Consider the following 13395-nt stretch of genomic DNA (forward strand, 5'->3'; position numbering starts at 1 on the left):
ACATTTACGCAAGATGAAGACTGTTCTGTGTGTGATTTAGAGACGCATGCTATTTTTATACTGTACTTAGATGTATCAATCTGCTGTATATTGATCTAATATCCTGTATATATCCATCCTCACACTATAGTCTGTATGAAGGCGTTGCAGATTGTAATTTTGTGATTTTTATGTTTTTATACCACACATATGCAATGCCAACTATGTTGATGATATATGCAGAGAAAAGTATATTTAAAAGAAATGAATGCTAATGATTGTGAGCTGCTGTTTTCCTCTGACGGATATTTTAAAGGTTTGCTTTAGGTTTGGGGTGCATCACAGTTTAATAATGACTAAAAATGTCTGTTGCCATTAGTTTTTGTCATTTATGTTTTCGGGGAGAAAAATGTTCACTGCAGTGGCTTAATTTTTTTCCCGCTGTTTTCAAAAAAATAAAATATGTGTTTCAAATATCAGCATTATGTCATGTATGTTTTTTGTCACATACAGGTTTTCATCCTCTCCCTTAGGTCTTGTTTTCACCCAGAAACACACAAATTTCACTCTTTATTAAGTAACTGTAATTGTTTATTTGAAATTACCATAAATAATATTTCCATTTCTCCTGAGAAGAAACTGTTCAGTAAAGTTTTTCAAAGCACAACTTGGATTATTTACATTTAAAACCAGATAAACTCAGTAGCTTTGCTCTCTGCCCTCAATAAATAAGGCACTTGCAGGCAAAATGAGACACAGGGAGCTTACAGTGTTAGAGGAGAGGGGAAAACAAACATTTTCTACACATTATTAAATTAATTATTAAAGGGAACTCTTTACAACTTTTACATGGGCAGAAATCATGTCAGTTAAAGCACACAGGTCCTATTTCTAATCACTATATTTTAAGAATTAATAAAATAAGTAGACCACACAATACTATTTTTTTTACTAATTTTCACATTCTCACTTCTACTACAAACTGTTTTCTTACAGTACATCTCTACAAAGCCTAAAATGGACACTACAAAGTCTACAAAGATTTTCAGAAACAGCAATCAACAGGAACAGTACGTCTGTTACATGTTCATATTCTTTGGGTGTATTTTTACAGGCACAAAAGATGAAAAAATATAAATATCTGAACTTTTGTATTAAGTAACCCAAGAATCTTTTCAGCGGTTGTGTAAACTGGGAGAAACTATAAAAATTCTAAATGTTCTTTGTTTAGACAGCCAAGAGAAAGTTTTGTTTGATTGATTTCTCCCATCTTGGCTGTCCTCACGTCTTCCTTCCGCTCTCTCGCATCCCTTCATCGCCTCTCCTGTCCCGCTCCACCTCTTCACACTAGATTGAACTCTTTCAGGTTGTGTCTGAGGATGGTGTCTTTGACGGCCACGAAGACGAAGCGGATGTTTTCCGTGTCTGTGGCGCAGGTGAAGTGAGGGTACAGTGTCTTGTCCTTGTCTGGATTTTGATCTTGGTACATTTTCAGGATGAATTCTTGAGCCGCTCGAGCATCCTGCCGAGGTCCTGCAATTCAGGGTTGAATATTTTTTTTCAGTGAATTCAACATGTGAATCATTTGTGTTATTTAAGATAAAAATGAGACCAAATTTGAGAATGTGTCTCAGTGCACAAGGTGTTTTTTCAAAAACCTTTGAATACACATTTTCAGTGTTTTGCCACATTTTACACTTTACGTGCCACATACAGTACCAGTCAAAAGTTTGGACACACTTTCTTATTCAAGTGAATGGGAAGGTGTGTCCAAACTAACTGGTACCATACATCACAAGTTTATCACGAGATCTGTGCATAAAAGCTCTGGTCTCTTCTTCTTGTGATTGTACATGTATAAAAGAAAGAATTAATATATTACTGAGATAGGGTTAGGATAAATACATAGATAGATAGATCGTTAATTAAAATTACAAATACAAATCCCATAGTGCAATATTAGAGTTGAGACACTAATCTGACACTGTGTCTGCACACAATTTCAACCTGAATCTACCTTGATATTTCCTATCAGCTACCTACACATGAATTCAAGATGATTGTTCAAACAAACTAACAAACCTGTGAATTCAGGAAAGTAGTCTGCTATGTGGGAGTACACGATCTTCTCCTTAAGGATGTCAGTCTTGTTGAGGAAGAGGATGACAGAGGAGCGCTGGAACCAGGAGTAGGTGATGATGGTTTTGAACAACGCCTTGCTCTCCTCCATCCGATTCTGAAATAAAATTGGTGCACAGAGAAAGGCAACGCTGAAAACTTTTTTTTTTTTTTTTTTTTTTACGGGATCAAAGTCGCATCACAAGCTCCCGAGAAGAGCGTTAACGTCGCCTCATGATCTGCTGACGAGCTGAAGTCTCACCTCATTGTCGCACTCGGCCAGGACCTGGTCGTACTCGCTGAGCGCCACCAGGAAGATTATCGAGGTGACGTTCTCGAAGCAGTGGATCCACTTCCTCCGCTCTGACCTTTGACCCCCCACATCCACCATCCTGCCATAACGACAGCCAACCCCAGCAACAACAGAAAAGGTATGCCATGTCAAAAATCACCTGTAGTGCCTGTGGCCAGTTCCGTCTTAACATAAATACTCATAATTTTACTCATTTTGTTGGTATGTCGTATCTCACCTGAAGACGACATTCTCCATGTCAAAGGGGTATTCGATGATACCTGTGGTTGGTACTCGGACTCTGAGGATGTCCTGAAGGTCGGGTATATAAGAGGGTTGTGCAATTCGATCCAGGTCAGTGAGATAGCTGAAGAAATGTGTAGAAAATAAGCACAGTGAGAGGTTAAGCAAAATAACAGAATTAAATGAATTTTCTGGCTATTTAAAAAGGAAGGAAAAATACCAACGCTGTGAATTTAAGAGAATAAGAGAAATCTGATTTATGCCACACATGAATGTTAGCTGTGACTTGTCATTTAAAGTCCCACTCCACTCAAAAATGTGTTTTGCTTTTTATCATTTTACTTGAGTATTTTAGTTTCACTGTGCAAAATGATGTATCTGCAGAGTTTGACACTAGAAGGTTGTTTTCACATTCAGCTACTGAAAGTGGAAAGTTTCTCTGCACTCACCGAAAATCTGAGGTACCTACGACCATGATTTGTGACATCACAACTATATGTCTTAAAACATGTCTGGAGGAGATCTTTAAGTCAAGTATTGATGTACAGTACCAGTCAGCAAAAGTTTGGACACACCTTTCCATTCACTTAAATGAGAAAGTGTGTCCTAACGTTTGACTGTTACTGTATCATTTGTGACTGAAGGGTCATAAAGGGAAACGCAGATCGGAATTGAAAACCAGTGGAGAAGAGATTTGCTCCAGTAGAGAACAAATACAGTGTATTTTAGTTTACACCACATGTGCATTTCCAAAAATAGTAACAACAAGCTAAAAAAAAGTTTCTTTTCATTGTCTCTGGTTCATCAGTAGCTTCACAAAAAATAGATCTTTAATAAATGCTCTTCAGCAGGAACTCCTCTGTGTGCTCAGTACAGCGTCTCTTTGTATTTACAGCACATGGCAGCCTGATCAGTAGCATACAGATGGTGTCTTATTTTCTCTTCTTTGTTTTATTAGTTATCTGTTCAATTATATTGTTTGTACATTTTAACTGCTAACTGCTCAAAGCCAGGAAAAAAATCTCATCATGAAGACATGACTGGTCTGTTTTTATTGATATATCTATTCTTTTTCTATTATTTATTTGGTCTTTGTGCAATGCTGTCATGTTTTTAGGATTTTATCAAATTTTTATTTATTATTATTATAAACTTTTATTAATTTCCCCCTTTATCCTCATAATTATGTCTATGTGTTTTTATTTAATTGTAATTCTTAGACTTTGTTAAGCACTTTGGTCAACATTTAAACAATTTAAATAAATTGACTTGACTTCTTTATCTTGGGCTACAAGCACTCAGATTTGAACATTGTAAGTCTAAAAATCAGTACATGCAGGTACATTCCCACCAATTTTCTAAAACCCCCAAATTTATAGGTAAAAATAAAAAGGACAGAACCTCATTGTCTTCAATGGTAGCTATGGTGCTGCCTATTATAATGCAATAGCCTTACAACAAACAATTACAATATAATATTTACAGTATTCACTGAGACTGTGTCAGAGAGATGTTATAACAACATAATAACCCTGTTCCTTAGATCTTATTCTGTGGTGTTTTATTATTGCCTGGTGTTCTTTTTTCTACTCCTTGTAGTATCTGTGCTACTGACTGCAGCAGCAACATACAGTATTTATACCTGAAGTTGCATTTATTATTGCTAATTTGTATCAGCAACCATCTCTCTTTAATCAACTATGTATTCAGTGTTTGGCAGAGAGAGTCCAAACTATTTAGCAAGGTAGCATTTGGTCCATAAATGGTTGTGGGTTTGTTATTGTGTAGTATTTGTTACAGTAGTAGCATCAGTGCAGAATGTCCATTGCTCACTATTTGGTGGAGTCGGACAGCTGGTACTCCCTGCGTCGATCGTAGCACTCCTGTATTCCCCCATCATTCCACAGACTCCTGATGGCCGCTAAATGGGTTTGATCTAAAACCTCCACTTTATCCACCTCCACCTCCAGGACTAAGTTTGCAAGCCCCTGCAAACACACAGACAGACACAAAGACATTTAGAAATGGGAAGAAAAGAAGCAGGAAAGAAGATTAGATTTTACTTTGCACACTGACACTTAAAATAAAGACCAAAGGACGTGGAAATATATTTCTCTAATTTTAGTAAATCAGTATGTCTGTTTCTAATAATTGGCAGGTTTTATGGTATTTCAGCTCATTATTAATATAAAAAAAATACTGATTTGTAAATTTTACTGCAAAGAAAATGTAATGTATACATGTTGTATAGATGTACTGTTCTTGCAGGGCAAAATCCCTCCGTACTCTATTAGAGCTTCACATCTGTGATTGTTTAAATCCAAAAATTCAAAGAGGGGACACAGTCAGACTCTGTACCTGGTTCTGGGATCCAGAGAAAGTTATCTTGAGTGCCTCCATGGCTCGGATCATGGTCTGCATGGACGTGTAGATGTTCTGGTAGACCAGTTTGGCATAGCTCCTCCTGTCCTCCTCTGAGTATCCTCCTCCGTGGATAATCCTCATCTGTTTGATAAAGGTGCTCTTTCCACTCTCTCCAGTGCCTGTTACATACAACGAGGATTAAATCCAAATAAGATATTTTACATGTGCCATATTTTTTTTGTATTACCACATCTTCACAAAAACGTGAGTGTTCAGTGCTAGATGTGTGTACAGGAATGAAGACTGCAGGATGCGTCAAGACTTAGAAAGACAGAGCTGCTTCATCCTTTGTGACAGGCAGTAATGTTGTGTTCTGTTTGTCTGATGTTTGTTATTGACTGTGTGAACGTCCTGCTCAGTTTGTCCAATCATAAAAAAAAAAAATACTGCTGCTGTCAGTTCAGCGAGTTCATTGTTTCAGCTCTCATGTTTATGGCTTTGGGAGAGACTTGATAATGGCCGGTAAAATACTGGATTTGTTTACGTTCTCAGGAGAAGTTGCAGACTTTACATTTTTTATGATATAGTGTTATGCTTATGAAGCCAGAGAAAAGCCCGTCATATTTGATAACTGATTAACATCCAGATCTGGAGGCAAAAGTAAATATATCACAATTTAAAAGGTGATATAATTTTCTACATTTTCACTTTCAAAAGTACAGCAATCAAAATTTAACTGAAGTAAAAGTGCTGATGTATTGTCAGCAAAATGTACTTTAAGTACATAAAAAGTAATTATTATGCAGGCAGTCGATTTTATTACATTACTGGTGCATTGAAGTGGAGCTAATTTACTGTTGAGTAGCACAATGGATCATATTTTATAAACTTTGTAGGTTTTATATGTGTAAACTAGTGACATTTAATTTGGAATGTAGTTGAGTACATGCATAAAGTACAGTAGTATACAATGGAAATACTCAAGTAGAGTACAAGTACCTTATAATTGTTAAAGTCACTTTATTACATTTCACCACTTCTTTACATGCATATATGTGAGCTGACAGTTCGCTCGCAGATATATTAGAAGATGCGTCTGTTTCTGTACGGCTTGTTTCTAAGAGTCAATTTGTTGTAAATACTAACAAGTAACCAAGCACTATGACAACTCTTGATTACTAACTTGTCCATGCAGGGATAGACAGGCAAACTGAAGGATTTGAATGTATATTTGACTGCCAAAAGGATTCCTGTCAATATCTGGGTGCAGGAAGTGAACGACTGACATCCTCACAGTAGCATTTTGCTTGAATCCTCAACTTGGCCAGCAGAAGGTGACGGACGTTTTACTGTGTGTACAAGCAGCAGATCATTGGTACTTGAGAAGGCTTTAAAATCTGGCAAAAATGATGTAAAGCTTATGTAATTGATGTATATTTAATATGTTGATAAACACAAAATTGTTGATAAAGCGTAAAGATATTCAGACATCATATTACATTAACTGAGAGTGGACAGAAATGATAAATGATGGTTTACTGTACTAAATGAAACAGGTTTGTCAAAGGTAACAAGGCTACTTTACTCCCACCATTTTCATGACTGTGTGGCCACCACACCTATATTACCCGGCACCATCATTCATATCTTTGCTTTAAGCTGGAGCTTAAAACGTGTTCTTAATCAGCCTTTTAACCCATATCAAAGCCATTTTCATTCACACAGGTACATATTTAATGTCTTTTTGTCTTTACTAATTAGAGATCAGATTGAATCAAAACAAAATATGAGTGTGTGTGCAACGCCGCGTATTGACAGAGAGTGAAGTGACAGGGTGAAGGTGTGTGTGTTTGATAGTTGGGGCTCGGTAGAGTGTCAGAGGTCTGTGTTCGGACACTTGCTGGGTTTCAGCTGATCCACACACTTATACCTTTCCACTGTCTTACTTTATAACAATAAATTATAAATGCACTAATTCACTAAATTTAATGTCTAACCACTCATTTTTATTAGTAACAGGAACAAAAGCACACTACACTTTCTCTTTCTCTCTCCCTCTCCTAATTTTCTCATTCAGACCACATGATGTTGAATCTATTTGCTTAACAAATGTGTGTTTGTTAACAGACCTGAATATTGGAAGATGCTGAGTTTCTGTGTGTGTGCTTGCAGTAGGCGTGCGAGTGTGTGTGTGTGTGTGTGTGTGTGTGAGTACACACCTACATCTATATCCCTTCCTGGTTGTCTCCTCTTAGCATAGTGTGTTAAAGCTCTCTGATGAGTCTGAGTGTTGACAGCAGTGTTCTGCTTTCCGGGCTGTTTTGCATGGCATTATGAATACTTGCGTCTTAACATCTTAGCAAACAAGGCTTAGACAAATTGTCTGCATTTGAATGTAACTTGTTTACAAGTCAAGTTTCTTGGAGATGAGGGAAACACGGCCAAGACGGCCAAACACTATGACGGAGGGAAATCAATGTTCCACACTTCTACAGTGTTTTTACTTGTTCACAGTGAGAGTCGGCCTTAAACGAGCTGACATGCATCTACTAATAACTTCAGCTCTGTTAGCTAAACACAAAACATCTGTTTTCAAAACATTATTCCAAGAGTTGAATATTAGTACATTTTTTCTTCTTTGAAAATTCTCCCTCTGTTGACACTTTAAAATTGATTCCTGAATGACTCGCTGATCAAATAATATCTAAATGAAATACATATCTAAAACATTTAAAGGGGCTCTCTAGAAGTTTTACATATGGAGCTCGGTTTAATTTCCATGGGGAGTACCACACAGCCTGCTGTCCTTGTACGTGTCTGGCTGCAGCTCTCCAAAGTTTGAAAAAAATAATCCTCTCGATGATGTCATCAAGATTATTTTGGATTGGTTTTGCATACTACACATTTTAAGCATAAAGTCTGCATTATAAACAGCAGATTGAAAAATATTGGCATTTACCAGGAACTGAGGGCCTGATGAAGCGATTCTGTCAAGTTGCATTATGGGAAATGTAGTATCTGGTAGTTTTTGGAGCTTGCAAGTAAACTAAAACTGTGAAAGTGCTTTATTAAATCACTGAACTAAATCATTTTTAAATTATTGCTCCGAAGGGTGTCAAGTGTCAAGGGTGATTGACTGAGTATTTATTTAAAGTTTAATGAATTATCTACAGTGCATTGCAGTGTTTTGGCACCTGATTTTGATTTTAGTCTTTTGACATAAATGTATATTATTTTGGCCAAATTTTAGCTTCGTTTGGTTTTAGTCTAAAGAACTAAACATTTTAGTCTAGTTCACATCAGTAAAATTTTAGTCTCATTTTTGTTTCACAATTTTTATGCCTTTAAGCATTTTAGGGCTACAGCTGTCACTATCTTTATTGTGTACAGTTACCATGGTTACAGGTGTCCTTCTCTTCTGTTGCGAGGTTAGTGGAAAAGACAAGGTTTACTTCGTCATACACAGTGTCTATGTCACTCTGCTCTGCAGGAATAAAACAGACTGACTCTCTTTAGTAAATCCAGTTGTCATTTCTAAACTCAGGCTGTTTGAACAGAACCGCTCACTCTCTGTCGTTGCTACTCATCTCGCATCACCACAGCTACCTGTGCTCTTCTGTGTAGGTCGAGTGTGTATGTTTCTGTCCATAAGTGCATGTTTATTTGCCGACATTTGTGCCTCTTTGCACATCTGCATGTGTATGTGTGACTTGTGTCATGTGATGTTTCACAGTTTCCTTGTGGGTGATGAAAGATGACCACAGAGGTCTTTACACACACACACACACACACACACACACACACACACACACACGCACACTAACTACAGCCAGCAGATATGAGATATTAACACATTGTCACATAGGCAGATTTGAACCTCACACCTACACACACTTCCTCATTGGAGAGCTTGGTGACGTGGCATTGTGCTGGCTGTGTGAATGAATGTGGTGTTAATGTGGCAGAGATAAGAACTACTATCATCTGTCACACTCTGCCCTCTCACTATTTTTTTTTTTTGCAATTGAAACTAACATGGCAGCCGAGGCTTTCAAGGAAAAGGTCGGACACTAAAGAAACTACTAATCTTCTAGGAAATTAAGGAAGTTACGAAATAGATTATTTGGAACGATTTTTTTTTGACACAAAAAAATCTCTAATATGTCATTTACATTTTATCAGTTTGTTAGATCAGTTCAGCCTGATCTACATGTCCACACTATAGCAATTATGTCATAGACTGATGTTTCACCAGGAGAATCAGGTGGTTTCATAATATGGTAAAAATGTGTCAATGCTGATCGTTTCTCACAATAAAAACTACACAACATGAAAACTGCTGCATAAGAATAACATTATTAACAATATTAGCATTAATGTTATTTATAATAACAAAAACTAAGAAAAAGATGTAAAGGTTGTAACGAACAAGATAATAATCCACAATTAATCTAAATCCAGTTGATCCTTGTTTCCCAGTGTTTTGTCTTCCTGTGATACTAAAATGGACTGAAAACTTGTTCTGTTTTTCTTTTCATGAGCAAGACTTTAATTTTTTCTGATGTCTTTGTGTTTTGCGCCTGCATACTTTTGAGTTTGTTAATATTTAATATAGATACTATTAAGTGCACTCGCCTACTTGGTGGATGGTCAGGTACTGAAAAAATGCTTGCTTCTTGCTGCCTTTCATGTTCGAAATGCTTTCACTTTTCTTTTTAAATGTTTCCCACCAAAGTCCGGGACTTTTACAGTCAAATTTGCAGCTGAACTAAACGTGTATACTGTGCTAATAGAAGTGGTAAGGCAGTGTTGACATGTGTGCAATGTCCTACGGCTTCTCAAGTCTGGTCACTGAATCAAAGGAAGTGTGAGAACGTCTATGTGTTGATCGTTCATGCAGCTTCACTCCCCCTCATCCTCTCCGGGGACCTGACAGTGATCATCCAAATGAATCCACTGAGAACTCTAAGTCACTCTGATCAGGTAAATAAATGTAACTGTATTTTCCAGATGTCGAAGATTATAGATTCATTTTTCAAAAAGTCATTGTCAAAAGTTATACTCAAACTAAATAACGAGCCTTGTAAATGAGTCTTTTTTCAGGTAACCGGTTACACCTGTTTCTGCTTGGTATCAGGCTCATCAGACTCTGTTTAGTCATGTCATGTTAGCCCAGTGAGCTCAGAGCTAGCTCAGAGCTTCCCAGCAGCTCTTACAGTAACGTTTGCATGCCAGGCAGCAGTGAAATGAAGCAGCATGTACCACAATCCCACATAGTGTTCAAAGTGAATGCATGGCATCCTTTTCTGCTCTTATCCATCCATGATGTGCTGGTCATCTACCGCACAGTGAGGTGAGGAAATTATTTTTTTTAAACAAATTGAGTGGGATTTTTAATCAATGTTGGTTAGGCCACAGTGGGCAGCAACCTGACACTTTGTTTTGAGAGAAAGCCCTTTCTAAGAGAGCAGTGGAGGCAAACCTACGCCTCATATCCTGCCCAGGGCTGGATTTGCATGACTTTTGCATGAGGCGCGCCTGCAGCAGCTAGTTATGGTTTTCAAACACACCACTGACCACGGCTTTGACAGTGTCTCATGTCCCTGAAGTGCTCCCATACTGCTGCAATAAAATGTTTCTGTTCCAAAGCAGTGTCAGGTGATGTTTGGATGCCATGGGGCAACACCCTGTTTCCTCGTTTACTAGTTCTGCCGGGTGTTTCCAAAGCCAGGGAAGTGAGCATAGAACAGGGAATCAAGCCTCAGGCCCTCTCTAAACCAGCATCAGACCTGTTGAAGGGTCCTTGCGCGAGTCAGTGAACTCATACCAGGAAGTGAGTTGTTGTGCCGTTAAGCTGAGAGCATCAGACGCCTCACATAATGCCACACTGTTTAAAGGCCACCATAAAGCAGGACGATGCTCCTGAAAAATACAGGGGCCTGTTAGGCTTAGTGACACTGTCTATCAGCTGTACTGATAATTTAAACCTTGATATTAATATTTTCTCCTCATTCTTTTTTGTCTTGGTCACTTTCCCTCCGTCAGACACGAGTTTATCCCAAATATGGGCGAGGAAGCACACGTCTCCACTCCACTCCACTCCATCGTGGAGCAAAAACAAACCTCAAACACACAGCTCAATATGAGGATTTCAATAGAAACGAATGTTAAAAGCAAAGCAAGTTTCCGTTTATTTCAAATGTAAACCAGCGGACGTCAAAATGCATCATCAACTGACACATATCTATCTACATGTGGCTATTTCCTAGTATTTCTGTGCCATGTGGTAACTAAATGCGCCCGGCCGCCAACTGATTAAAAGATGAGAACTTCCCCGCACATCCTGGATGTTAAACGCGCACTGTGCGCACCACATCCGGAGACAAGGAAGAGAAATAAGAAGAAATGATTGATATTGATATAGATGTGAAACTTATGTCTCCTTAAACTATTCATGCAACAGACATATAAGATACTCTCTCCTTTCCTGTAATTTTCCTGTTTAAAGTGCGCTGTCCCACCTGCCTTGATACCTGTGTGGCCTGACTCCAGGTGTGGTCAGGAAGCAATTTATAAACTGTCCTTGATGACTCACTGACCTCCCGTCAAAGCCACCAGAGATACACCAAACACCGAATATAATAAAATGACAAATGATTCTATCAGCAATAAAAGCTTTTATAAGAGTATTATTATTATGACATGAGTACAGAAATATGGAGGAAAGGATGTGGGCAAGATACCGCATCCTCATATCCTCACAACTCACATCAGATAGTGACTTGACTGTGGTCAGTGATGCTCACCTAACAGCAGCAGCTTCAGTTCCCTGCGAGAGTCCTTCTTGTCTCTCCTCAGCTGCTTCTCGATCTCCTCGTTGATCCTCTGGTTCTCTTTCTCCTCCGCCGACACACAACATCCAGCCATCATTCAAGCTCCCTCTGCTAGGTGGAAATGTTGAAGGCTGTGGAGATGTCCGCACCGTTTAGTCTCCCCACTCAATCCCCTCTATCACTTCACAAATTCAGAAAGAAAAGGCGCAAAGCATCTTTAAACATGTTTTTTTTTCTTTCTCTAAAGTCCAAATGAGAAAAGCAGTAGTTTAAGTAGGATGAGAAAGAGATGATATGTATTTTTTAATGGTTTAAATATTCCACGGCTAAAGTAGAGGATCCTTTTTTTTTTAAGAATAAAAAGCCTCTGAACCTCTTTGTCAAGGTGGTGTGGTTCATCTGAAACTGGAGGACACTTGTTGAACTTTATCCAGTCGGCTCAGAAGGGCGTGGCACCAGTTGCAAATATAAAGACATGAAATGGGAAGTCGACATCCACAGCCAGCAGCAGACTGTGCTGCCTATCATAAACGATAGTGAATAATGAGCAGCAGTGTGAATGGAGGAGTGGGAGTGCTGCTAGGCCTTTATCACAGAAAGCTGCAAAGAAAAATGTCCAAAAAAAAGTATAGGAGTCATATTAGGAACTGGCGCTGGTAACATTGTTCCCAGCTGAGAGTAGCCAACTTTCTATACGGCAATAATGTTTTACTGGACGTGAAACATCCTCCACTGATAAGTTTCAGTGAGAAGGGAAGTGAGGCATCCTGCTTCAGTCCACCTTCTGACACTGCCGTGTCTCCTGACGGCCACTAGGGGGCAGGAAGGTCAGCTGAAAGTGTAGTTTTTTTTCCTGAACCCATGAAAAGAAACTGTGCATCTAGAAAAACAGCATTTATAACTTTGCACTTGTAAAGCTTAGAAAGGGTTTTGAGAGGCATGGAAATAAGGCAGTTTGGTGCACAGCTTGACTGCTGAATGAGCAGAAAAGGAAAAGTGAACATGTGAGCCAAAAAAGTTTGCTTGAGTTTCATAGATTAATGATCATTATAATAAAACACAAAGGACAGAAAGAAAGAGATGAATGTATGTATAAAATGAAACAGTGAGTCAAACTAAGAGATGAAAAAGATGCTGCTGAGTAGAAAAATATCATAATTCAACTAAATGGCATGTATGACCCAGTAGGAGTGTGATAGTGATTCTTGTCTGTATTGGGAGGTCAGCTCCTCTTCTACAGTCATGACAGGATGTTTATGAGAGCTCATGATTTTTTTTTTTTTTTTTTTTTTACAGGAGATCCTGCTTCTGTGTTTTGGACATGTGTTCTTCCAATGTGACATGTAGCAAAATCCACATTATTACTGTTATCCCAATTCAATCAACAGTTTGTCAAAGACTGTCTTATCAACTTTTCAGCTTAGGCAAAGACACAATGCTTGTTCTTTTGTACATGTGAGTGTCAGACCTCAAATCATCCCCCATTCGACACAAGCTTATTTAATACATGTAAATCATTTAAGTATACTGAGAATTGTGTATGGCTAACTTTGACAAAATAACCAC

General features: G+C 38.3%; 1 protein-coding gene across 2 annotated transcripts; it reads right to left on the reverse strand.

Annotated features, from left to right (window-relative positions):
- Nucleotides 1-603: 603 nt before the first annotated feature.
- On the reverse strand, nt 604-12606 carry gna14a (guanine nucleotide binding protein (G protein), alpha 14a). Of its 2 annotated transcripts, XM_044372962.1 has the most exons (8): nt 12203-12606; nt 11803-11960; nt 4991-5175; nt 4466-4620; nt 2628-2756; nt 2360-2489; nt 2062-2215; nt 604-1512 (listed from the first exon to the last, which is right to left on the reverse strand). In XM_044372962.1, the coding sequence occupies exons 2-8, from the start codon at nt 11924-11926 to the stop codon at nt 1322-1324; spliced, it is 1068 nt and encodes a 355-aa protein (XP_044228897.1). In that variant the 5' UTR covers nt 11927-11960; nt 12203-12606; the 3' UTR covers nt 604-1321. The 2 variants fall into 2 exon arrangements, with proteins under 2 accessions (XP_044228897.1, XP_044228906.1); XM_044372971.1 differs by lacking the exon at nt 12203-12606 and having other exon boundaries at nt 11803-12193.
- Between the last annotated feature and the right edge of the window lie 789 nt (nt 12607-13395).

This window comes from Thunnus albacares, chromosome 2 (genome assembly GCF_914725855.1).
Source record: "Thunnus albacares chromosome 2, fThuAlb1.1, whole genome shotgun sequence".
Lineage (NCBI taxonomy): Eukaryota > Metazoa > Chordata > Actinopteri > Scombriformes > Scombridae > Thunnus > Thunnus albacares.